The 23,931-nt window shown below is 52.2% G+C and overlaps 1 protein-coding gene across 1 annotated transcript in view; it reads left to right on the forward strand.

The window, feature by feature from the left end:
- Window positions 1-23,931, forward strand: part of LOC134988793 (transient receptor potential cation channel subfamily M member 2-like) — a 734,670-nt gene that overhangs the window by 373,645 nt on the left and 337,094 nt on the right. The window contains exons 16-18 of the mRNA XM_063950575.1: window positions 5,512-5,624; window positions 8,693-8,809; window positions 15,364-15,568. Of these exons, the coding sequence (XP_063806645.1) occupies window positions 5,512-5,624; window positions 8,693-8,809; window positions 15,364-15,568 (435 nt within the window). The remainder of the gene's footprint in view (window positions 1-5,511; window positions 5,625-8,692; window positions 8,810-15,363; window positions 15,569-23,931) is intronic.

The following is a 23,931-nucleotide window of genomic DNA, read 5'->3' on the forward strand; positions in this document are numbered from 1 at the left end:
CTTTCTGCTCAGCGGTGACGTCACTTTAGGTCAACCGCAGGGCAGAAAGTTCCCATCATTGGTTACAATGTAGCGCATAGGCGCTACATTGTAACACTGCCGTGTGCTGCCTGTCACTCAGTACAGGAGCACACAGCCGATCAGGAGAGTGCTACAACGTGGCACTCCCTGATTGGCTGAAGAAACCCACTTAGACATCAGTCAGAGTGGGTTTCTGGCATTCGTGGAAAGGAGTCCCATGTGAAAACATGGGGCCCCTTTCAGTTCGTGGCTCGGCTTTCCGTTTTCTTATTTTATGCAAGTACGTGGATTACCCCTGGATTTCCCGAGGAGCCTGGACCCCTGGATCTCGTGAGTATAATTTCTTCAACAGGTACCCCTTGGATTCTACTGGAGAAGAGGACCGACCTGCGTGGGAACTTAAGGTAAGTATGTATGTATGTGTGTATGTATGTAATAAAATTATACTTTCACGGTGTGTGTGTCTTGTCTTTTTTTGGGTATTTTTTTAGTAGTAGTACTACAGGTACCAGCGGGCCCGTTTTTCCGTCGCATGCTGGTACTTGTGGTTCTCCAAGTACCAGCATGCGGGGGAGGCTTGCTGGGCCTTGTAGTACTGCTACTAAAAACAATATCTTTTCTTTTACAACAAAGGCTATCAGCCTCCCCATCCGCAGCCCATTGGATGGGGGGGGACAGCCTCGGGCTTCACCCCTGGCCCTTGGGTGGCTGGGGGGGGGACCCCTTGATTGAAGGGGTCCCCACTCCCCCAGGGTACCCCGGCCAGGAGTGACTAGTTGGATTTTTGATGCCACGGCCGCAGGGCACTATATAAAAGTGACCCCCGGCTGTGGCATTATCTGTCCAGCTATTGGAGCCCGGTGCTGGTTTTAAAAATACGGGGGACCCCTACTCTTTTTGTCCCCCGTATTTTTGGGACCAGGACCAGGCGCAGAGCCCGATGCTGGTTGCTTAAATATGGGGGAACCCCTGTCATTTTTTCCCCAATATTTTTGCAACCAGGATCGGCTCAAAGAGCCCGAGGCTGGTTATGCTTAGGAGGGGGGACCCCACGCATTTTTTTTAATTATTTTACAGTGTTTAATAAAAAAATAAATAAAATAAACCCCAGCACGGATCACACAGATCCGGCCGAGATTGATTGTAAAAAAAGTCGGCAGTGTTTTGCTAATCACTGCCGTAAAAATAGGTAAAAAACCACGAATGACATCGACATCGGAACAAAAGAAAAACCCGAATACGACAGCTTAGTAAATCCATCGTAATCAATTCAAAAAGTTGCAATTTTACACTGTCGATGTCATTCGTGATTGAACTTGGACATGAATTTGGAAAATACGAATCTTAGTAAATGTACCCCCTAGAGGGATTCCTGTTGGCCCATTACATCCACTCTCTATTCCATCTAAGCCATGGACCCACATTTCAATGGATTTTGTGGTGGACTTGCCCAAATCCTCGGGGATGACAGCCATCTGGGTTGTCGTTGACAGGTTTTCGAAGATGGCGCACTTCGTTCCATTGGTTGGGCTGCCATCGGCCAGACGCCTGTCTGAATTATTTATGCTGCATGTTGTGCGCCTCCACGGGTTGCCACTTGATGTGGTCTCTGACCGCGGATCCCAGTTTGTGGCCAAATTCTGGAGGGCATTTTGTTCCGATCTCCAGATTTCTGTCAGCTTGTCGTCAGGCTACCATCCGCAGTCTAATGGGCAGACTGAAAGGGTGAACCAGTCCTTGGAGCAGTTCCTCAGGTGTTATGTCTCCAAGTGTCAGACTGACTGGGTTGCTCATTTGTCCATGGCGGAGTTTGCCTATAACAACGTGGCTCACTCTGCTACAGGGATCTCTCCCTTCCTTTATGTGTATGGGCATCATCCTAAGGCCAATTCTTTTGACCCCCTGGACTCCACGCCTGGTGGTTCCTCTGTGGTTTCGGTCCTTAGAGGTATTTGGAGGAAAGTGAAGAAAGCCCTTGTGTCTGTGTCATTAGTGACCAAAAGGGTTTTTGATAAGCGGAAAAGACCCTGCAGCTTCAAATTAGGGGACTTCGTCTGGTTGTCTACCAAGAATTTGAAGTTGAGACAGCCATCTCATAAGTTAGGCCCCCGGTTCATCGATCCTTATAAGATCACTAGGGTTATCAATCCGGTGGCATTTCAGTTAGATCTACCCCGTTCTTTGGGTATCAATAAAACATTTAATTGTTCCCTTTTAAAACGGGCGATTAGTAATCCTTCTTCCAGTGGAAGACCTTCCCCTCTTCTGATACGTGGCCAGAGGGAGTTTGTTGTTGAAAGGATTCTTGACTCCAAGATGGTTTGGGGTCGGCTGTAATTTTTGGTGCACTGGAAGCGGTATGGCCCGGAGGAGCGGTCGTGGGTGCGCAGTTGTGATCTTCATGCCCCCAGACTGTTACGCTCTTTCTTCTCGCAGTTCCCCGATAAACCCGGTGGTAGGGGTTCTTTGACCCCTCGTCAGAGGGGGGGTACTGTTAGGGTCTCCTGCTCTGTGCTGCCACGTCGTCATGGCAACCGGGAGACAAGTGCTAGCGGAGTAACCTGAGCGTAGCTGATACTCCGGTTCGGGTCGTTTGCTGTGCAGTGGTTACAGGCTCTGTGCACGGCAGGGGATCCGGTGCTTGTTTTTGTGCTCACAGTCTGTGAGGTCTTAGTGGGGCGTGGACAGCACCTGCTATATAAACCCTCTTCTCAGGTTAGGCAGATGCTGCTGAATCTTTGTTGGTTAGTCAGTTCCTGAAAGCTAGCTAGTACTGTGTAAACTTTGTATTTGTTTGTTGCTTACTGCAAATAGGCCTTGGGATTTGGTATTACACTCTGCCAATCCAGACCTAGCAGTAAGACTGGAGTCAGTCGTTTAACCTGCTGGGGTTCTTTTGCTACTCTGTGAACCTAGCAGGTTTGCGGCTGTATTCTCAGACTTGCCTGCCAAAATCCTTTCTCACTGTGCAAGGTGTTCAGGTGTCAGTTTAGTGGCAGTAAGCTGAACCAGTGCACTGCAAGTGAGGACTAGGATTGTGGAGACTCTCCTTGTGTCTATTATTCCATCTCTGACCAAGGAGTTTACTGCCACACCCGTTGGTAACCCTTTAGGGTTTTGCTGTTGCCCTTAGCAACAGCATTTCGGGTTCTCTACGTATTAAATCACTACATCTTGCTTCTTTCCATCTGAGCACTCCTAATATTAGGGAGACACCCAGTTTCTTAGCCTTTGGGCTTCTCTGTTCACTTTGTGTTTATTTTGTTACCCTATCACCTTCTGTGTATGTAATGTCATATTCCCCAGTCTGTCTGTGAGTTCATTTGTTTTGCATCCCTCTCCGTTCAGACACCAGTACATTCCTGCTGGCACTGGTGTGCATAACACTCCCCCTCCAAGCCATGTGCTTGGACACAAAGTGGAGTCGAAGTCATGTGGCCAGAACACACAAACACTAGCTCTCTCTTTTGTTACAAGTAAATCCCAAATTATACAAGCACCGGAAGTAGCCCTGATGGAAAATTCCCACTGCATGCTAACAAAGCTTCCACACGCAGCGTCTTTTTCGGCACGAACAAAGCTTTGTTACTTCAGGCTTATGCTAGTATTATGCGGCCCAGATGCTCACAGTTTTTAAAATTTTATTTAAAATTACTTACTTAACAGATAAACAATCCAATCTGAATCAAACACAATATGACTTATTGAACCCCGTTAGCAACAATAAAGAGTACACTGTAACATTTCTAATATTGTGCATCTTTGTCACACTCAAAGGCAACAAAGAAATCTATTGTCCCTTGATTCATATCATGCGCCTTAATGATAGCCAAAAATGGATGTGGTTCATCGGCATCAGATGCGTCCACCCTTAGCTGGTAGACCACAGTGCGTCTGTACTGCACATCATATAAGTACGTGATATCCCGGACGAGCCCCCGACTGTGGAATTCCATTATTTTAAATAAACTTTTACATACCAGTGTTATTATATTCTGCGGACGCAAGTTGTGTCTAATTATCGTATACAATAATAGTGTGCAAAACGTCGCAGCACTATGTCCCTTAAGAGAAAGCAAGTAGTCGCACACATAGTTTACTGAGGTCCAACACTCAGATATATATAAATGTATTTGATATTAAAAAGGTATGCATACAAAATAACATATGTACAGTATATCATTCTGTATAACATATATAAGCCTAAGTAAGTGGTACAGAGTTACAGTTACATAAGAAATAGTTACAGCCAGTATACATCACCCTTATCCCATAGGACAGTCATCGCTAGATAGACTCAGCATGTCTGCATCTCAGCAACTACACTCTATGCTTACAAACTACATATAGCAAACAGTGGGAGTTAACAGTTTGTTGGTTTTGGTCTCCTTCCATTGGTCCAGGAGAGGGAGGTTTCTCATTCATTGTCTGTTATTGGTCAGTTCATATGTAAGCAATGTCCAGTTTTAAGATGCAGGTACAGGTGTTAACCACTGTAAATGCTGCTGCAGGAAGTCCTTTGTCTCATAGAATGTGACTTTATATACTAACATCAAACATGACTAATTGTCGCAATGTGCTACAATTTACCCATATCTATCAAATTAATCCACACATTCTCCTGACCATTTTGACACTAAACATGATATAATTAACTTGTTTCGTCCCAATAATACATATATATCTGGTTTTACACTCTATTATATAAATACAATATAATACAAGTCTTGTGTTGGACGTGTTTTAGCTATGTGTAATTTATGTGTTATGTGAATATGTGTTTATATGCGTCTTTATGGCAGTGTTTGTGCCTTTTACCGTCTACACACCCACCACAAGGCAACACGCACACTGTGTGACTCGATGCACGGTAAAGAAGCATGGTGTGTCTATATACATCAATTGCGTCCTTACGCCACCACTGAGAAGCGCCACTCTGTGTGTCATTTGTATATGTCATTTATCTGACTTCGACACATTATAGGATCCAACAAGTGAAGGAGTCCCTTATACTTCCATCTCATTCACTCAGAAGTGAGTCGACTTGGAGCAAGTCTGAACCAGCCAAAGAATTCAGATTATATATACAGTATATATCCTGTAGGGCAGGGGTAGCCAACCCTGCTCCTAGAGAGCTACCAGCAGTTAATGTTTTCCAGGTCTCCTCACAGAAACACAAGTGAAGTAATTAGCTCCACCTGTGTATCTTTTACAATGTGTCAGTGAGTAATGAATACACCTGTGCATCTGCTAGGTGGTCTGGAAAACATGAACTCTTGGTAGCTCTTGAGGACCAGGGTTGGCTACCCCTGCAGTAGGGTCTTTATTTTATTATAGTTATGCTACATAATATGTAGTCCAGTTATTTTGATGTGAAAGTTCTATATGTTGTCTGTTTCCACAGCCTCATACACTGTATACTGTATATATATATATATATATATATATATATATATATATATACTGTGTATATGTTGTCTGTCTCCACAGATGTTCCTCACGAAGACCTGGTGGGGGCGCATGTCGGCTGATAACAGCTTTTTGCAGGTCTTGCTGTGCATGTTTCTGTTTCCGCTCATCTACAGTGGTCTCATAATATACAGGTCAGTCTGCCAGACGTAGTGACATTACCGTCATGTTTTCTCCTCACCTAGAATGGTCGCTGCTGATAGTGGAACTGAAGCCGAGTTCGTTGTAGTATAACCAAAAGTCTAAGTGATGTAATTACATGTAGTAAATGTAGCTGTACATGGGATGGTATTGGGATCCTGGTGCTTGGGATGATGGTGGCCAGAATACCGACAGCGGCATCTGCCACTCATGATCCCAACACCTAAATGGTAATATACTACCCCTAAGTCCTAACCTCCCTAACTCTAACCCTCCTTTCCTGCAGCCTGACCCTAACCTTCCTCCCACCTGCAGCCTAACCCTCCACCCACCGCAGCCTAACCCTAACCCTCCCCAGTGGTGCCTAACCCTAACCTCCCTCCCTACAGCCTAACCCTCCCCACAGCCTAACCCTAACACTCCACCCACCTGCAGCCTAACCCTAACCCTCCACCCACCTGCAGCCTAACCCTAACCCTCCACCCACCGCAGCCTAACCCTAACCCTCCCCAGTGGTGCCTAACCCTAACCTCCCTCCCTACAGCCTAACCCTCCCCACAGCCTAACCCTAACACTCCACCCACCAGCAGCCTAACCCTAACCCTCCACCCACCGCAGCCTAACCCTAACCCTCCTCCCACCTGCAGCCTAACCCTAACCCTCCACCCACCGCAGCCTAACCCTAACCCTCCCCAGTGGTGCCTAAGCCTAACCTCCCTCCCTACAGCCTAACCCTCCCCACAGCCTAACCCTAACTCTCCACTCACCACAGCCTAACCCTATCCCTCCCCAGTGGTGCCTAACCATAACCTCCCTCCCTACAGCCTAACCCTCCCCACAGCCTAACCCTAACCTTCCTCCCACCTGCAGCCCAACCCTAACCCTCCACCCACCGCAGCCTAACCCTAACCCTCCACCCACCTGCAGCCTAACCCTAACCCTCCACCCACCGCAGCCTAACCCTAACCCTAACCCTCCCCAGTGGTGCCTAACCCTAACCTCCCTCCCTACAGCCTAACCCTCCCCACAGCCTAACCCTAACTCTCCACTCACCGCAGCCTAACCCTAACCCTCCCCAGTGGTGCCTAACCCCCCTCCCCATAACCTAACCCTAACCCCCCTCCCCGCAGCCTCACCCTAACCCTCCCCAGTGGTGCCTAATTCCCCCTCCCTGCAGCCTAACGCTAACCCTCCCTAGTGGTGCCTAACCCCCCTCCCCGCAGCATCACCCTAACCCTCCCTAGTGGTGCCTAACCCCCCTCCCCGCAGCCTAACCCTAACTCTCCTCCCACAACCTAACTATAACCCTCCTTTCCTGCAGCCTGACCCTAACCCCCTCCCTGCAGCCTAAACCTAACCATCCCTGCACCCACAGCATAAACCTAACCCTCACTAGTGGTGCCTAACCCTAACCCCCCTCCTCGCAGCCTAACCCTAACCCTCCACCCACCGCAGCCTAACCCTAACCCTCCCCAGTGGTGCCTAACCCTAACCTCCCTCCCTACAGCCTAACCATCCCCACAGCCTAACCCTAACTCTCGACTCACCGCAGCCTAACCCTAACCCTCCCCAGTGGTGCCTAACCCCCCTCCCCATAACCTAACCCTAACCCCCCTCCCCGCAGCCTCACCCTAACCCTCCCCAGTGGTGCCTAATCCCCCCTCCCTGCAGCCTAACGCTAACCCTCCCTAGTGGTGCCTAACCCCCCTCCCCGCAGCATCACCCTAACCCTCCCTAGTGGTGCCTAACCCCCCTCCATGCAGCCTAACCCTAACTCTCCCCCCACAACCTAACTATAACCCTCCTTTCCTGCAGCCTGACCCTAACCCCCTCCCTGCAGCCTAAACCTAACCATCCCTGCACCCACAGCATAAACCTAACCCTCACTAGTGGTACCTAACCCTAACCCCCCTCCTCGCAGCCTAACCCTCCATCCACCACAACCTAACCCTAACCCTCCATCCACCACAGCCTAACCCTAAACCAACCTCCTCGCAGCCTAACCCTAACCCTCCATCCACCACAGCCTAACCCTAACCCCCCTCCCCGCGGCCTAAACCTAACCCCCAACCCGCAGCCTAACTCTAACCTCCCTCCTCGCAGTCTAACCCTAACCCTACCCAGTGGTGCCTAACCTTAACCCCCCCCCATCCCTGCAGCCTAACCCTCTCTTCCCTGCAGCCTAACCATAAACCTCCATCCACCACAGCCTAACCCTAACCCCCTGTCCCTGCAGCCTAACCCTAACCCTCCCCAGTGGTGCCTAACCCTAACCTCCCTCCCTACAGCCTAACCCTCCCCACAGCCTAACCCTAACTCTCCACCCACCACAGCCTAACCCTAAACCCCTGTCCCCGCAGCCTAACCCTAACCCTCCACCCACTGCAGCCTAACCCTCCCCAGTGGTGCCTAATCCCCCTCCCCGCAGCCTAACCCTAACCCTCCCCCCACAGCCTAACTCTAACCCTCCTTTCCTGCAGCCTGACCCTAACCCCCTCCCTGCAGCCTAAACCTAACCATCCCCACACCCGCAGGCTAACCCTAACCCTCCACCCACCGCAGCCTAACCCTTCACCCACCACAGCCTAACCCTAACCCTTCACCCACCACAGCCTAACCCTAACCCTCCATCCACCACAGCCTAACCCTAAACCCCTGTCCCCGCAGCCTAACTCTAACACTCCATCCACCACAGCCTAACCCTCCACAGTGTTGTGTAACCCCCTCCCCGCAGCCTAAAACTAACCCTCCCCACACCTGCAGCGTAAACCTAACCCTCCCAACAGCCTAACTCTAACCCTCCACCCACCACAGCTTAACCCTAACCCCCCATCCACGCAGCCTAACCCTAACTCTCCCCGCACCCACAGTGTAAACCTAACCCTCCACCCACCGCAGCCTAACCCTAACCCTCCCCTGTGGTGCCTAACCCTAACCCCCCTCCCCGCAGCCTAAACCTACTGCTCCCATGGGGTGCCTGACCCTAACCCCTGACTGCCGGAATCCCCTGTAGCGTGCTGAATGCTGGCAGTGCCGCTCATTTCTTCTGTCTTCTTTCTAGGAAGAGTGATGGAAATGCTGAATCCTATATTACAGAAGTCCCAACTGAGAAAAGAAATGGCAGCGTGCGACAGGACCAGAGGAATAGCATAAAGAATAACGCACCTCCTGGCCGCGGGTAAGGAATAAAGGAGAAGCAAGGCCCGATATAGCCGTTATCAATGTACGGGTCACGCCCCATTATACACACCCTAATGACAAATGACAAATCACTGCCCAAAGCACATAACACTTATCTAAAATCAAAATATGGACACAGTGTGGCATTATAAACTAATATATCAATAACAGTGCCATAACTAGACATTATAGCGCTGTGTGCAGCGGCGTCTCTAGAGAGGGGGGACCCGTGTGCAGACTCCGTGTGGGCCGCTTCCTCTCCCATAACCGTCACACCGCTGCTAGCGCTCTGAGTCTACAGCGCATGCGCAGGACTCCTAAAAATGTCCGCCGCAAGTCTCTAATATGCCAGAGTCTCTAGTGGTCAGCGGTCTAGCAGCGACGCGACGGCTTCGGGAGAGGAGGGGGCCCACACATGGGCAGCGATGGACTCATGAAAGGTAAGTATAGGTGAAATGGGTGCGGCATGTGCGGTGTTGTCTCCCTCTGGACTCAGGCGCCTATTATGGAAACGTCAATGGCTGTGTGCAAGACAGGGCCTCGCCCCCCCCCCTTTATGCAAAATAGGGGCAGTGTGCGCCAAAAGTATAGAGGCGTGGCTTCATGGTGAAGGGGTGTGGCCACAAAATAATAGCAATTCTCTAGTTCCTGTGTGCTCACCACGTATCCTGTGTCCTGGTAACTGGTCCCAGTATTCCTGCCAGTCCTGCATCCAGTACATCTTGGACCTGTATCTACTGCAATTATATATCCAGTGTGTCCTTCTGCCTTGGAATCCCTGCACCATTCCAGCCAGTCCTGCACCTAGGGGGTAATTCCAAGTTGATCGCAGCAGCAAATTTTTTAGCAGTTGGGCAAAACCATGTGCACTGCAGGGGGGGCAGATGTAACATGTGCAGAGAGAGATAGATTTGGGTGTGGTGAGTTCAATCTGCAATCTAAATTGCAGTGTAAAAATAAAGCAGCCAGTATTTACCCTGCACAGAAACAAAATAACCCACCCAAATCTAACTCTCTCTGCACATGTTATATCTGCCTCCCCTGCAGTGCACATGGTTTTGCCCAATTGCTAAAAATTGTCCTGCTGCGCTCAACTTGGAATTACCCCCCTTGTCTCCTGCACCTTGTCTCAGTAATCCTGCACCTGTCCAGTTTCACAAACAGCAGTCTATCACACAGACCTTTCTGCAAGTTCATCTCCATTCAGTACCTGCAATTCTGTATCCAGACTCCAAACAAACTCCTGTGAATCCTGCCAAATTCCAGCTCTGCTATCCAGAACTTACGGCCTGCAAGTTTAGGTTTCCCTCTGTGTCCCAGCTCAGCTCTCATCAAACCTCTGCAGTTAACCCTGCTGTGTCAGTCACTCTCCAATTAACCCCTGCCTTACCAGCTGCATTTCTCCAGGTAAATTATCCTGTTTATACCTTGTGGACTCCTGTGCAGATACCAAGTGACCCAGGCAGAGGGCCGCGACCTGCACATCAGGGGCAGCGAAACCCAAATCCCCTTGCGGGGTTCCCTGGTGAACACCCCCCTGGTGTGTTGGACTCTGCACCTCTGCTCTGGGTCGCGCCAACCACCTGGTGTCTTTTTCCAGAATACAGGTGCTTCCTAACAATATAACATTATCACTGCCACCTTTACTGGAGACTAGCAAGAGGGGTCCTGCTCCATTCCAGGCAAATCCACTCCGGTCCTGGTAAATCCACTCCAGTCCTGGCAAATCCACTCCGGTCCAAACAAATCTACACCGGTCCAAACAAATCTACTCCGGTCCAGGCAAATCCACTCTGGTCCAAGCAAATCTACTCCAGTCCAGGCAAATTCAAGTCCAGTCATGTCTAATCCGGTCCAGTCTTCCACTTCAATCCAGAATCCAGGAAGTGAATCCGGTCAGAATTTGCACAGCAAAGTGAAAGTCTGAAGATATGCTTAATCTTTTATCACAAGCCTTCCTAGGGCTCACAATTCGTGTAGATGCTCTGCATCAACAGATTCCTGCATGCAAAAAATTTTCTTTCAAATCCAATCTTTGTCAGTCTTGTGGACAAAGAGTAAAGGGCACCTCTCAAGATGACTGTTCATTATCTCCTCAGTTTGCCAGCAGTGGGAGTCCTGAACAACTGACAATGTTCCAGTCTCTTTTATAGCAATTGTTTAAACCATGTTCTGAATTAAATAGTTTAGTTTCAGAAACGATTGGAAGTTCTTCGTACGCCGTGAGAGTCGCTTCCATATGTAATGAAGCAGAAAAGGCCACCGACTCTGGTTCCCCTAGTTGCGGGGTGACTCCTTCGGAGGTGATGGAAAGAAGATTCCAGAGTTTTCAGTGCCCCAAACTTTGAAGCTGAGCGCCAGAGATGAAAGGAGCTCCTGCTTTGCATATACTGCGGAATTGCTAGTCACTTCATAAAGGACTGCTACCTCCGCAGGTCAGGAAAAAGTGACAACTCTCGACTAACTAAGGTCAAGGCCGATAAGTCCACTCTAACGGTCATTTCAAACTCCCTAACTTCCAATGAAAGTGCCAAAGGTTCCCAAAAGGAAAGTCCAGCCTACAACTGGGGTCCAATTGAGGCTTTGTAAATCCCTTTATTCCGGGGTAAACCCTGGTTCTTCAGCCCTAGGAAGTACATCCTACACTCTAGCCCCAGGTGGGGGCTCAGAGTGTCCAGCCCCAGGTGGGGGCTCAGAGTGTCCAAGCCCAGGTGGGGGCTCAGAGTGTCCAGCCCCAGGTGGGGGCTCAGAGTGTCCAGCCCCAGGTGGGGGCTCCGAGTGTCCAGCCCCAGGTGGGGGCTCTGTCTCGCCAGCCCTAGAGGGAGTATCTCATGTTCCATTCAATGTTCAGACCCCAGTTGGGGAGAGCTATGTTCCTGCCTCAGAAGATGCATCCCTTTCTTTATCCTCAAGTGAGGCATCCAATTTCATGATCAATGATTTGATCCTTGGAGGGGAAGTCAATATCCAGGCCTTTAGAGAAGTACTCAATGTTTTTGCTTATGGCTTGACCCCATGAGGGGTAGCCAATATTTTGTCTCCAGAAGGGAAGTACAATGTTAGGATTCGAGAGGGGATATGTGATGTCCAAACTCCAGAAAAGTGCCAGGTGCCGACCCTATACTCTCATGTATTGACCCCAAGAAAAGAGTCCACTCTACCAACCTCAGTTATGGGGTACAATGTTTGGACTCCAGAAGGAGCATCCAAGCCTGGAACCCCTGAGGGAACATATGATTGCATAGTCCTAGAAAGAGCATTGGATTCATCAGTTCCTGAGAGTGCATCAGATCTACCTGAAACCTATGAAAGGAAGGTTCCTCTGAAAGAGGGAGTTCTAACCAAGATCCCTGAAAGGGTGACTCCAGCTGAGACCTCTGAAAAGAGGATTCTAGTCGTGACCCTTGAAAATGTAGTTCCTGTCGTGACCCAGCCAGGGAGACTCCAGCAGAGACCCCAAGAAGGGTGATTCAAGTTGATACCTCTAAATAAATTATTTCAGCCAAAGTCTATGAAGAGAGAATTCCAATCAAAACCCCTGTAAGGGGGATCCCTGTCTTGACTCTTGAAGAAGAAAGTCCTATTGAAATTTCAGGAGAGGAAATTCCTGTTTTAACTCCAGAGGGAGGAACTTCAGCTGTGACCCTATGGGAAGATAATCCTATCAAGTACCTTGAAGGGCAGATACAAGCCGTGACCCCAGGAGGGATGGTCCATGCTTTGTCCTCAGAAAAGACTTCCGATCCAGCTTCCGAAATGGTAATTTCAGAGAAGAAACTCAAGCTGCAAAGCTTGCAGTCTCTTTCTGAAGACCAAGACCCAGATCTTGTATTCTTCTATGGTGAACTGGAAGAATTTTGCAAGTTAATGTCGCAAACTATGTATACGGCTACATTCTGTTCCTCTCAGGCAGAAGTTGTGCTTGTTCTTCTCATGTCTTTCAGAGGGAATGCAAAGAGATTGGTTAACCAGTTAATCGAGTTCCGTGATCCTGTTCTGCAGTACGTGGATGCCTTCAGCCGGGCGGTGATCAGGAAGTTTGGGGGTCCTGAGTTAGTAATTTCTGAATCTCTTGAGAATTCTAGATCTTTGAGCAAGGATTCAGGTTCTAACAAGAAGAATCAAGTTTCTATGAACCAAGTGGCTCAGTCTCAGGTTGTTCACAGCTCAGTACCATCTTCACCTAGACCACAAGTCTGGACATTAACTGCTGGCTATGCCTCTATGTCTCAGTCTTCTGAAGTTATGAATAAGCATGACCCCCAAATTCCAGTGTCCAACCAATCTGTCAAGAGCCCTACCTATGCTCAGTCTGGCCATACTTCTCCAGTGCCATCTGTTACAAAGAAGAAAACCGTAATCCTTCCTTTGGATGTGAACTCCAACTCAGATTACAACTCTGACGCTGATGAAATTCCTTTGGTTGAAGGTACCTTCAGTTTAGATAATATATTTGGCATTACTGTGTTCAAACCTAAACAACCTGGCAAAAAGAAAAAGAAGAAATCTCATCAGAGGAATTGAGTTTGTCTTGTCAATTCTTGTTCTTGTTTTGTTATTAGTTCCCCTTGGTCCAGGTGGGGTGTCCAGAGTCCACCCCTGAAGAGGGGGGTACTGTTATGTGTGCAGCAGCTGCAAATCTGTCAGTTCTGCTTTCTGCATTGATTAGCACCTGGATCCGGCTGCTCCCTTCTGTTCTCGTTTCCCAGCAACTGATCACCTGGACCTCATTACCTGCAACTTCAGCCTGACAATCATGTGATTGGTCTGTCTCCCTTTAACTAGGGACTATCCACATTCCACGGTGCCAGTGATAGAGTTCAGTATCAGAGAGAGTCAGGTTCTCGTCTGGACTCCTTAGAGCCTGTTCCTGTGTGCTCAGCACGTGGCCATTGCACGCTGTGCAAGTTCCCAGTATCCTGTGTCCTGGTAACTGGTCCCAGTGTTCCTGCTAGTCCTGCATCCAGTTCATCTTGGACCTGTATCTACTGCAATTATATATCCAGTGTGTCCTTCTTCTTCTTTGGAATCCCTGCTTCAAGATATCCGTGCACCATTCCAGCCAGTCCTGCACCTTGTCTCAGTAATCCTGCACCTGTCCAGTTTCACAAACAGCAGTCTAGTCACACAGACCTTTCTGCATGTTCATCTCCATTCAGTACCTGCAATTCTGTATCCAGACTCCAAACAAACTCCTGTGAATCCTGCCAAATTCCAGCTCTGCTATCCAGAACTTACGGCCTGCAAGTTTAAGTTTCCCTCTGTGTCCCAGCTCAGCTCTCATCAAACCTCTGCAATTAACCGTGCTGTGTCAGTCACTCTGCCATTAACCCCTGCCTTACCAGCTGCATTTCTCCAGGTAAATTATCCTGTTTATACCTTGTGGACTCCTGTGCAGATACCAGGTGACCCAGGCAGAGGGCCGCGACCTGCACATCAGGGGCAGCGAAGCCCAAATCCCCTTGCGGGGTTCCCTGGTGAACACCCCCCAGTGTGTTAGACTCTGCGCCTCTGCTCTGGGTCGCGCCAGCCACCTGGTATCTGCTTCCGGAATACAGGCGCTTCCAAACATTATAACAATAACAAATTTGCCCATTTTCTTTAAGGCAGTAGTTAAAAGATTCAGCCCACCGTCCTTCCTTGCTCTCCTGGATAACGCCTTCAAAGTGCAATTTTATGTAGATGTCTCAATGTCTTCTTCTGAGATAAAGAAGACATGGAAAAAGAAGAAGAAAAAACTTTCTAGGCGTCTGGATTCCGCCTGTTATAGGGGGGGAATATGTTATGCCAGTATGACCTGTTTTATGTCTCCTTGATTTTTGTTCTTTCTTGTGGTCCAGGTGTCTGATAATGGTGTAAAATTCTAGTATGGACTACACCTGCATCCAGCCATATTTAACCTGTCAAGATCATTAATGTTTCTTGCCGGTCACTAGGGTTCCTGCATCTTGTTCTCCTGTTTCCAGTTTGTGTTCGCTGCTCCCTGGTTCAGGTTATTACACAGCTCAGCCTGCAAACCGTAAGAGATATTTTCCATTTGCTCAGCTTGTTATTCCGGATATCCTTTTCTCTACACTCATTTAAAGCATTGGACTCCTTGGCATTCTGCGTTGTGTTCTATACTGTCAGATATCTGCATTATAATTTATCTGCTTATTAAGTCTCCTGAACCTTTGCCTTGTTGTGTTATTCTGCACTCAAGTTGTCTTCAGCACCCTGCCACCTGTATTCTTCAATATAGCACTTTTTTGGGGGATTCACTTCAAAGTTCTGTCACCAGTGAAGTTCCTAACAAATGCAGCACATATACAACTATAGAAAGTCCTTTCACATTTACCCTAGGGGTAGGTACCGAAGTTATGAACACCATCTGATAACTAGACATGCAGTAACTGTGACCATACAAACTGATATCACACATCTACCAAGCATCAGTCATCACAAGCAGTCATCAGTCCTCATGGACACGTCTGGTCTCCTCTGCGGCTGGATGATGTGTAGATCCCGTTATACTGTACATAATAAAGGACAATGTCTCTATCTCTCTCACAGACCCAGACCCGACAGCTGTCTCTGGAAGTTCATGGTCTTCTTCAACGCCCCAATAATCAAGTTCTGGTATAATGTTGTGTCCTATATCGGCTTCCTGGCACTCTTTGGCTATGTCCTGATAACCGATTTTCAGACGTATCCATCTTGGAGAGAATATCTCTTGTATGTCTGGATCTTCTCCTTCCTGACTGAGGAGCTGCGACAGGTAATGTACTATATGTATTATACAAAGAAGGTCTCTTACTCTATATATTGCAACACACTGTATATACATAGGTTGTGTGACAATTTACATCCCTGGGTACCTGACTAAAACCTCAAGTGTCCTTATTCTAGCTCACCAGTGGATATGTAGGCAGCGTGATTATGGCAGGAGCCTGGCTCAGTGTCCTAGGAATAATAATGGCATAGCAAAAACTGTGACCGCGCACACGGTGCAATAGGGACTGGCGGGGTGTATGGTGTATTGTGATATGGTCCAAGCCCCATAATTACCATTCACCGAGGGGTAATTATCAGAATCTGCTGCAAGACACAGGGGTGGCCGAGAAAGACACAGGAGGAATGAAGTAAGGAGGTAAGAGAGGTGCAGGAGGAATGGAGGGAGGGTGTGAGAGAGAGGTGCAGGAAGAATGGAGGGAGGGGGTGAGAGAGATGCAGGAGGAATGGAGGGAGGGGGTGAGAGAGATGCAGGAGGAATGGAGGGAGGGGGTGAGAGAGATGCAGGAGGAATGGAGGGAGGGGGTGAGAGAGATGCAGGAGGAATGGAGGAAGGGGGTGAGAGAGATGCAGGTGGAATGGAGGGAGGGGGTGAGAGAGATGCAGGAGGAATAGAGGGAGGGGGTGAGAGAGATGCAGGAGGAATGGAGGGAGGAGGTGAGAGAGATGCAGGAGGAATGGAGGGAGGGGGTGAGAGAGATGCAGGAGGAATGGAGGGAGGGGGTGGGAGAGAGATGCAGGAGGAATGGAGGGAGGGGGTGAGATAGATGCAGGAGGAATGGAGGGAGGGGGTAAGAGAGATGCAGGAGGAATGGAGGGAGGGGGTGAGAGAGAGATGCAGGAGGAATGGAGGGAGGGGGTGAGAGAGAGATGCAGGAGGAATAGAGGGAGGGGGTGAGAGAGAGATGCAGGAGGAATGGAGGGAGGGGGTGAGATAGATGCAGGAGGAATGGAGGGAGGGGGTGAGAGAGATGCAGGAGGAATGGAGGGAGGGGGTGAGAGAGAGATGCAGGAGGAATGGAGGGAGGGGGTGAGAGAGATGCAGGAGGAATGGAGGAAGGGGGTGAGAGAGATGCAGGAGGAATGGAGGGAGGGGGTGAGAGAGAGATGCAGGAGGAATGGAGGGAGGGGGTGAGAGAGATGCAGGAGGAATGGGGTAAGGGGGTGAGAGAGATGCAGGAGGAATGGAGGGAGGGGGTGAGAGAGATGCAGGAGGAATGGAGGAAGGGGGTGAGAGAGAGATGCAGGAGGAATGGAGGGAGGGGGTGAGAGAGATGCAGGAGGAATGGAGGGAGGGGGTGAGAGAGATGCAGGAGGAATGGAGGGAGGGGGTGAGAGAGATGCAGGAGGAATGGAGGGAGGGGGTGAGGGAGATGCAGGAGGAATGGAGGGAGGGGGTGAGAGAGATGCAGGAGGAATAGAGGGAGGGGGTGAGATAGATGCAGGAGGAATGGAGGGAGGAGGTGAGAGAGAGATGCAGGAGGAATGGAGGGAGGGGGTGAGAGAGAGATGCAGGAGGAATGGAGGGAGGGGGTGAGAGAGATGCAGGAGGAATGGAGGGAGGGGGTGAGAGAGAGATGCAGGAGGAATGGAGGGAGGGGGTGAGAGAGAGATGCAGGAGGAATGGAGGGAGGGGGTGAGAGAGATGCAGGAGGAATGGAGGGAGGGGGTGAGAGAGAGATGCAGGAGGAATAGAGGGAGGGGGTGAGAGAGATGCAGGAGGAATAGAGGGAGGGGGTGAGAGAGATGCAGGAGGAATGGAGGGAGGGGGTGAGAGAGATGCAGGAGGAATGGAGGGAGGGGGTGAGAGAGATGCAGGAGGAATGGAGGGAGGGGGTGAGAGAGATGCAGGAGGAATAGGAGGGAGGGGGTGAGAGAGAGATGCAGGAGGAATAGAGGGAGGGGGTGAGAGAGATGCAGGAGGAATAGGAGGGAGGGGGTGAGAGAGAGATGCAGGAGGAATAGGAGGGAGGGGGTGAGAGAGAGATGCAGGAGGAATGGAGGGAGGGGGTGAGAGAGATGCAGGAGGAATGGAGGGAGGGGGTGAGAGAGATGCAGGAGGAATGGAGGGAGGGGGTGAGAGAGATGCAGGAGGAATGGAGGGAGGGGGTGAGAGAGATGCAGGAGGAATGGAGGGAGGGGGTGAGAGAGAGATGCAGGAGGAATGGAGGGAGGGGGTGAGAGAGAGATGCAGGAGGAATGGAGGGAGGGGGTGAGAGAGATGCAGGAGGAATGGAGGGAGGGGGTGAGAGAGAGATGCAGGAGGAATAGAGGGAGGGGGTGAGAGAGATGCAGGAGGAATAGAGGGAGGGGGTGAGAGAGATGCAGGAGGAATGGAGGGAGGGGGTGAGAGAGATGCAGGAGGAATGGAGGGAGGGGGTGAGAGAGATGCAGGAGGAATGGAGGGAGGGGGTGAGAGAGATGCAGGAGGAATAGGAGGGAGGGGGTGAGAGAGAGATGCAGGAGGAATAGAGGGAGGGGGGTGAGAGAGATGCAGGAGGAATGGAGGGAGGGGGTGAGAGAGATGCAGGAGGAATGGAGGGAGGGGGTGAGAGAGATGCAGGAGGAATAGGAGGGGGGGGTGAGAGAGAGATGCAGGAGGAATAGAGGGAGGGGGGTGAGAGAGATGCAGGAGGAATGGAGGGAGGGGGTGAGAGAGATGCAGGAGGAATGGAGGGAGGGGGTGAGAGAGATGCAGGAGGAATGGAGGGAGGGGGTGAGGGAGATGCAGGAGGAATGGAGGAAGGGGGTGAGTGAGATGCAGGAGGAATGGAGGGAGGGGGTGAGATAGATGCAGGAGGAATGAAGGGAGGGGGTGAGAGAGAGATGCAGGAGGAATAGAGGGAGGGGGTGAGAGAGATGCAGGAGGAATGGAGGGAGGGGTGAGAGAGATGCAGGAGGAATGGAAGGAGGGGGTGAGAGAGATGCAGGAGGAATGGAGGGAGGGGGTGAGAGAGAGATGCAGGAGGAATGGAGGGAGGGGGTGAGAGAGATGCAGGAGGAATGGAGGGAGGGGGTGAGAGAGATGCAGGAGGAATGGAGGGAGGGGGTGAGAGAGAGATGCAGGAGGAATGGAGGGAGGGGGTGAGAGAGATGCAGGAGGAATGGGGTAAGGGGGTGAGAGAGATGCAGGAGGAATGGAGGGAGGGGGTGAGAGAGATGTAGGAGGAATGGAGGGAGGGGGTGAGAGAGAGATGCAGGAGGAATGGAGGGAGGGGGTGAGAGAGATGCAGGAGGAATGGGGTAAGGGGGTGAGAGAGATGCAGGAGGAATGGAGGGAGGGGGTAAGAGAGAGATGCAGGAGGAATGGAGGGAGGGGGTAAGAGAGAGATGCAGGAGGAATGGAGGGAGGGGGTGAGAGAGATGCAGGAGGAATAGAGGGAGGGGGTGAGAGAGATGCAGGAGGAATGGAGGGAGGGGGTGAGAGAGATGCAGGAGGAATGGAGGGAGGGGTGAGAGAGATGCAGGAGGAATGGAGGGAGGGGGTGAGAGAGATGCAGGAGGAATGGAGGGAGGGGGTGAGAGAGATGCAGGAGGAATGGAGGGAGGGGGTGAGAGAGATGCAGGAGGAATGGGGTAAGGGGGTGAGAGAGATGCAGGAGGAATGGAGGGAGGGGGTGAGAGAGATGCAGGGGGAATGGAGGGAGGGGGTGAGAGAGATGCAGGAGGAATGGGGTAAGGGGGTGAGAGAAATGCAGGAGGAATGGAGGGAGGGGGTGAGAGAGATGCAGGAGGAATGGAGGGAGGGTGTGAGAGAGATGCAGGAGGAATAGAGGGAGGGGGTGAGAGAGATGCAGGAGGAATGGAGGGAGGGGGTGAGAGAGATGCAGGAGGAATAGAGGGAGGGGGTGAGAGAAATGCAGGAGGAGTGGAGGGAGGGGGTGAGAGAGATGCAGGAGGAATGGAGGGAGGGGGTGAGAGAAATGCAGGGGGAATAGAGGGAGGGGGTGAGAGATGCAGGAGGAATAGAGGGAGGGGGGTGAGAGAGAGATGCAGTAGGAATAGAGGGAGGGGGTGAGAGATGCAGGAGGAATAGAGGGAGGGGGTGAGAGAGATGCAGGAGGAATGGAGGGAGAGGGTGAGAGAGATGCAGGAGGAATGGAGGGAGGGGGTGAGAGAGATGCAGGAGGAATGGAGGGAGGCGGTGAGAGAGATGCAGGAGGAATGGAGGGAGGAGGTGAGAGAGAGATGCAGGAGGAATGGAGGGAGGGGGTGAGAGAGATGCAGGAGGAATGGAGGGAGGGGGTGAGAGAGATGCAGGAGGAATGGAGGGAGGAGGTGAGAGAGAGATGCAGGAGGAATGGAGGGAGGGGGTGAGAGAGATGCAGGAGGAAAGGAGGGAGGAGGTGAGAGAGATGCAGGAGGAATGGAGGGAGGGGGTGAGAGAGACGCAGGAGGAATGGAGGGAGGGGGTGAGAGAGATGCAGGAGGAATGGAGGGAGGGGGCGAGAGATGCAGGAGGAATAGAGGGAGGGGGTGAGAGAGATGCAGGAGGAATAGAGGGAGGGGGTGAGAGAGATGCAGGAGGAATGGAGGGAGGGGGTGAGAGAGATGCAGGAGGAATGGAGGGAAGGGGTGAGAGAGATGCAGGAGGAATGGAGGGAGGGGGTGAGAGAGATGCAGGAGGAATGGAGGGAGGGGGCGAGAGAGAGATGCAGGAGGAATGGAGGGAGGGGGTGAGAGAGATGCAGGAGGAATGGAGGGAGGGGGTGAGAGAGATGCAGGAGGAATGGAGGGAGGGGGTGAGAGAGAGATGCAGGAGGAATAGAGGGAGGAGGTGAGAGAGATGCAGGAGGAATGGAGGGAGGGGGTGAGAGAGACGCAGGAGGAATGGAGGGAGGGGTGAGAGAGACGCAGGAGGAATGGAGGGAGGGGGTGAGAGAGAGATGCAGGAGGAATGGAGGGAGGGGGTGAGAGAGATGCAGGAGGAATGGAGGGAGGGGGTGAGAGAGAGGCAGGAGGAATATAGGGAGGGGGTGAGAGAGATGCAGGAGGAATGGAGGGAGGGGGTGAGAGAGATGCAGGAGGAATGGAGGAAGGGGGTGAGAGAGATGCAGGAGGAATGGAGGGAGGGGGTGTGAGAGATGCAGGAGGAATGGAGGGAGGGGTGAGAGAGATGCAGGAGGAATGGAGGGAGGAGGTGAGAGAGATGCAGGAGGAATGGAGGGAGGGGGTGAGAGAGAGGCAGGAGGAATATAGGGAGGGGGTGAGAGAGATGCAGGAGGAATGGAGGGAGGGGGTGAGAGAGATGCAGGAGGAATGGAGGAAGGGGGTGAGAGAGATGCAGGATGAATGGAGGGAGGGGGTGTGAGAGATGCAGGAGGAATGGAGGGAGGGGTGAGAGAGATGCAGGAGGAATGGAGGGAGGAGGTGAGAGAGATGCAGGAGGAATGGAGGGAGGGGGTGAGAGAGATGCAGGAGGAATGGAGGGAGGGGGTGAGAGAGATGCAGGAGGAATAGAGGGAGGGGGTGAGAGATGCAGGAGGAATGGAGGGAGGGTGTGAGAGATGCAGGAGGAATAGAGGGAGGGGGTGAGAGAGATGCAGGAGGAATGGAGGGAGGGGGTGAGAGAGAGATGCAGGAGGAATGGAGGGAGGGGGTGAGAGAGATGCAGGAGGAATGGAGGGAGGGGGTGAGAGATGCAGGAGGAATAGAGGGATGGGGGTGAGAGAGATGCAGGAGGAATGGAGGGAGGGGGTGAGAGAGAGATGCAGGAGGAATGGAGGGAGGGGGTGAGAGAGATGCAGGAGGAATGGAGGGAGGGGGTGAGAGAGAGATGCAGAAGGAATGGAGGGAGGGGGTGAGAGAGATGCAGGAGGAATGGAGGGAGGGGGTGAGAGAGAGATGCAGGAGGAATGGAGGGAGGGGGTGAGAGAGATGCAGGAGGAATGGAGGGAGGGGGTGAGAGAGATGCAGGAGGAATGGAGGGAGGGTGTGAGAGAGACGCAGGAGGAATGGAGGGAGGGGGTGAGAGAGATGCAGGAGGAATGGAGGGAGGGGGTGAGAGAGATGCAGGAGGAATGGAGGGAGGGGGTGAGAGAGAGATGCAGGAGGAATGGAGGGAGGGGGTGAGAGAGATGCAGGAGGAATGGAGGGAGGGTGTGAGAGAGAGATGCAGGAGGAATGGAGGGAGGGGGTGAGAGAGAGATGCAGGAGGAATGGAGGGAGGGGGTGAGAGAGATGCAGGAGGAATGGAGGAAGGGGGTGAGAGAGATGCAGGAGGAATGGAGGGAGGGGGTGTGAGAGATGCAGGAGGAATGGAGGGAGGGGTGAGAGAGATGCAGGAGGAATGGAGGGAGGAGGTGAGAGAGATGCAGGAGGAATGGAGGGAGGGGGTGAGAGAGAGGCAGGAGGAATATAGGGAGGGGGTGAGAGAGATGCAGGAGGAATGGAGGGAGGGGGTGAGAGAGATGCAGGAGGAATGGAGGAAGGGGGTGAGAGAGATGCAGGAGGAATGGAGGGAGGGGGTGTGAGAGATGCAGGAGGAATGGAGGGAGGGGTGAGAGAGATGCAGGAGGAATGGAGGGAGGAGGTGAGAGAGATGCAGGAGGAATGGAGGGAGGGGGTGAGAGAGATGCAGGAGGAATGGAGGGAGGGGGTGTGCAGGAGGAATGGAGGGAGGAGGTGAGAGAGATGCAGGAGGAATGGAGGGAGGGGGTGAGAGAGATGCAGGAGGAATGGAGGGAGGGGGTGAGAGAGATGCAGGAGGAATGGAGGGAGGGGGTGAGAGATGCAGGAGGAATGGAGGGAGGGGGTGAGAGATGCAGGAGGAATAGAGGGAGGGGGTGAGAGAGATGCAGGAGGAATGGAGGGAGGGGGTGAGAGAGAGATGCAGGAGGAATGGAGGGAGGGGGTGAGAGAGATGCAGGAGGAATGGAGGGAGGGGGTGAGAGATGCAGGAGGAATAGAGGGAGGGGGTGAGAGAGATGCAGGAGGAATGGAGGGAGGGGGTGAGAGAGAGATGCAGGAGGAATGGAGGGAGGGGGTGAGAGAGAGATGCAGGAGGAATGGAGGGAGGGGGTGAGAGAGATGCAGGAGGAATGGAGGGAGGGGGTGAGAGAGATGCAGGAGGAATGGAGGGAGGGGGTGAGAGAGATGCAGGAGGAATGGAGGGATGGGGTGAGAGAGATGCAGGAGGAATGGAGGGAGGGGGTGAGAGAGAGATGCAGGAGGAATGGAGGGAGGGGGTGAGAGAGATGCAGGAGGAATGGAGGGAGGGTGTGAGAGAGAGATGCAGGAGGAATGGAGGGAGGGGGTGAGAGAGAGATGCAGGAGGAATGGAGGGAGGGGGTGAGAGAGATGCAGGAGGAATGGAGGGAGGGGGTGAGAGAGATGCAGGAGGAATGGAGGGAGGGGGTGAGAGAGATGCAGGGGGAATGGAGGGAGGGGGTGAGAGAGAGATGCAGGAGGAATGGAGGGAGGGGGTGAGAGAGATGCAGGAGGAATGGAGGGAGGGGGTGAGAGAGATGCAGGAGGAATGGAGGGAGGGGGTGAGAGAGATGCAGGAGGAATGGAGGGAGGGGGTGAGAGAGATGCAGGGGGAATGGAGGGAGGGGGTGAGAGAGAGATGCAGGAGGAATGGAGGGAGGGGGTGAGAGAGATGCAGGAGGAATGGAGGGAGGGGGTGAGAGAGATGCAGGAGGAATGGAGGGAGGGGGTGAGAGAGATGCAGGAGGAATGGAGGGATGGGGTGAGAGAGATGCAGGAGGAATGGAGGGAGGGGGTGAGAGAGAGATGCAGGAGGAATGGAGGGAGGGGGTGAGAGAGATGCAGGAGGAATGGAGGGAGGGTGTGAGAGAGAGATGCAGGAGGAATGGAGGGAGGGGGTGAGAGAGAGATGCAGGAGGAATGGAGGGAGGGGGTGAGAGAGAGGCAGGAGGAATATAGGGAGGGGGTGAGAGAGATGCAGGAGGAATGGAGGGAGGGGGTGAGAGAGATGCAGGAGGAATGGAGGAAGGGGGTGAGAGAGATGCAGGAGGAATGGAGGGAGGGGGTGTGAGAGATGCAGGAGGAATGGAGGGAGGGGTGAGAGAGATGCAGGAGGAATGGAGGGAGGAGGTGAGAGAGATGCAGGAGGAATGGAGGGAGGGGGTGAGAGAGATGCAGGAGGAATGGAGGGAGGGGGTGTGCAGGAGGAATGGAGGGAGGAGGTGAGAGAGATGCAGGAGGAATGGAGGGAGGGGGTGAGAGAGATGCAGGAGGAATGGAGGGAGGGGGTGAGAGAGATGCAGGAGGAATGGAGGGAGGGGGTGAGAGATGCAGGAGGAATGGAGGGAGGGGGTGAGAGATGCAGGAGGAATAGAGGGAGGGGGTGAGAGAGATGCAGGAGGAATGGAGGGAGGGGGTGAG

The sequence above is a fragment of the Pseudophryne corroboree genome, chromosome 2, assembly GCF_028390025.1.
Source record: "Pseudophryne corroboree isolate aPseCor3 chromosome 2, aPseCor3.hap2, whole genome shotgun sequence".
Taxonomy (NCBI): Eukaryota; Metazoa; Chordata; class Amphibia; order Anura; family Myobatrachidae; genus Pseudophryne; species Pseudophryne corroboree.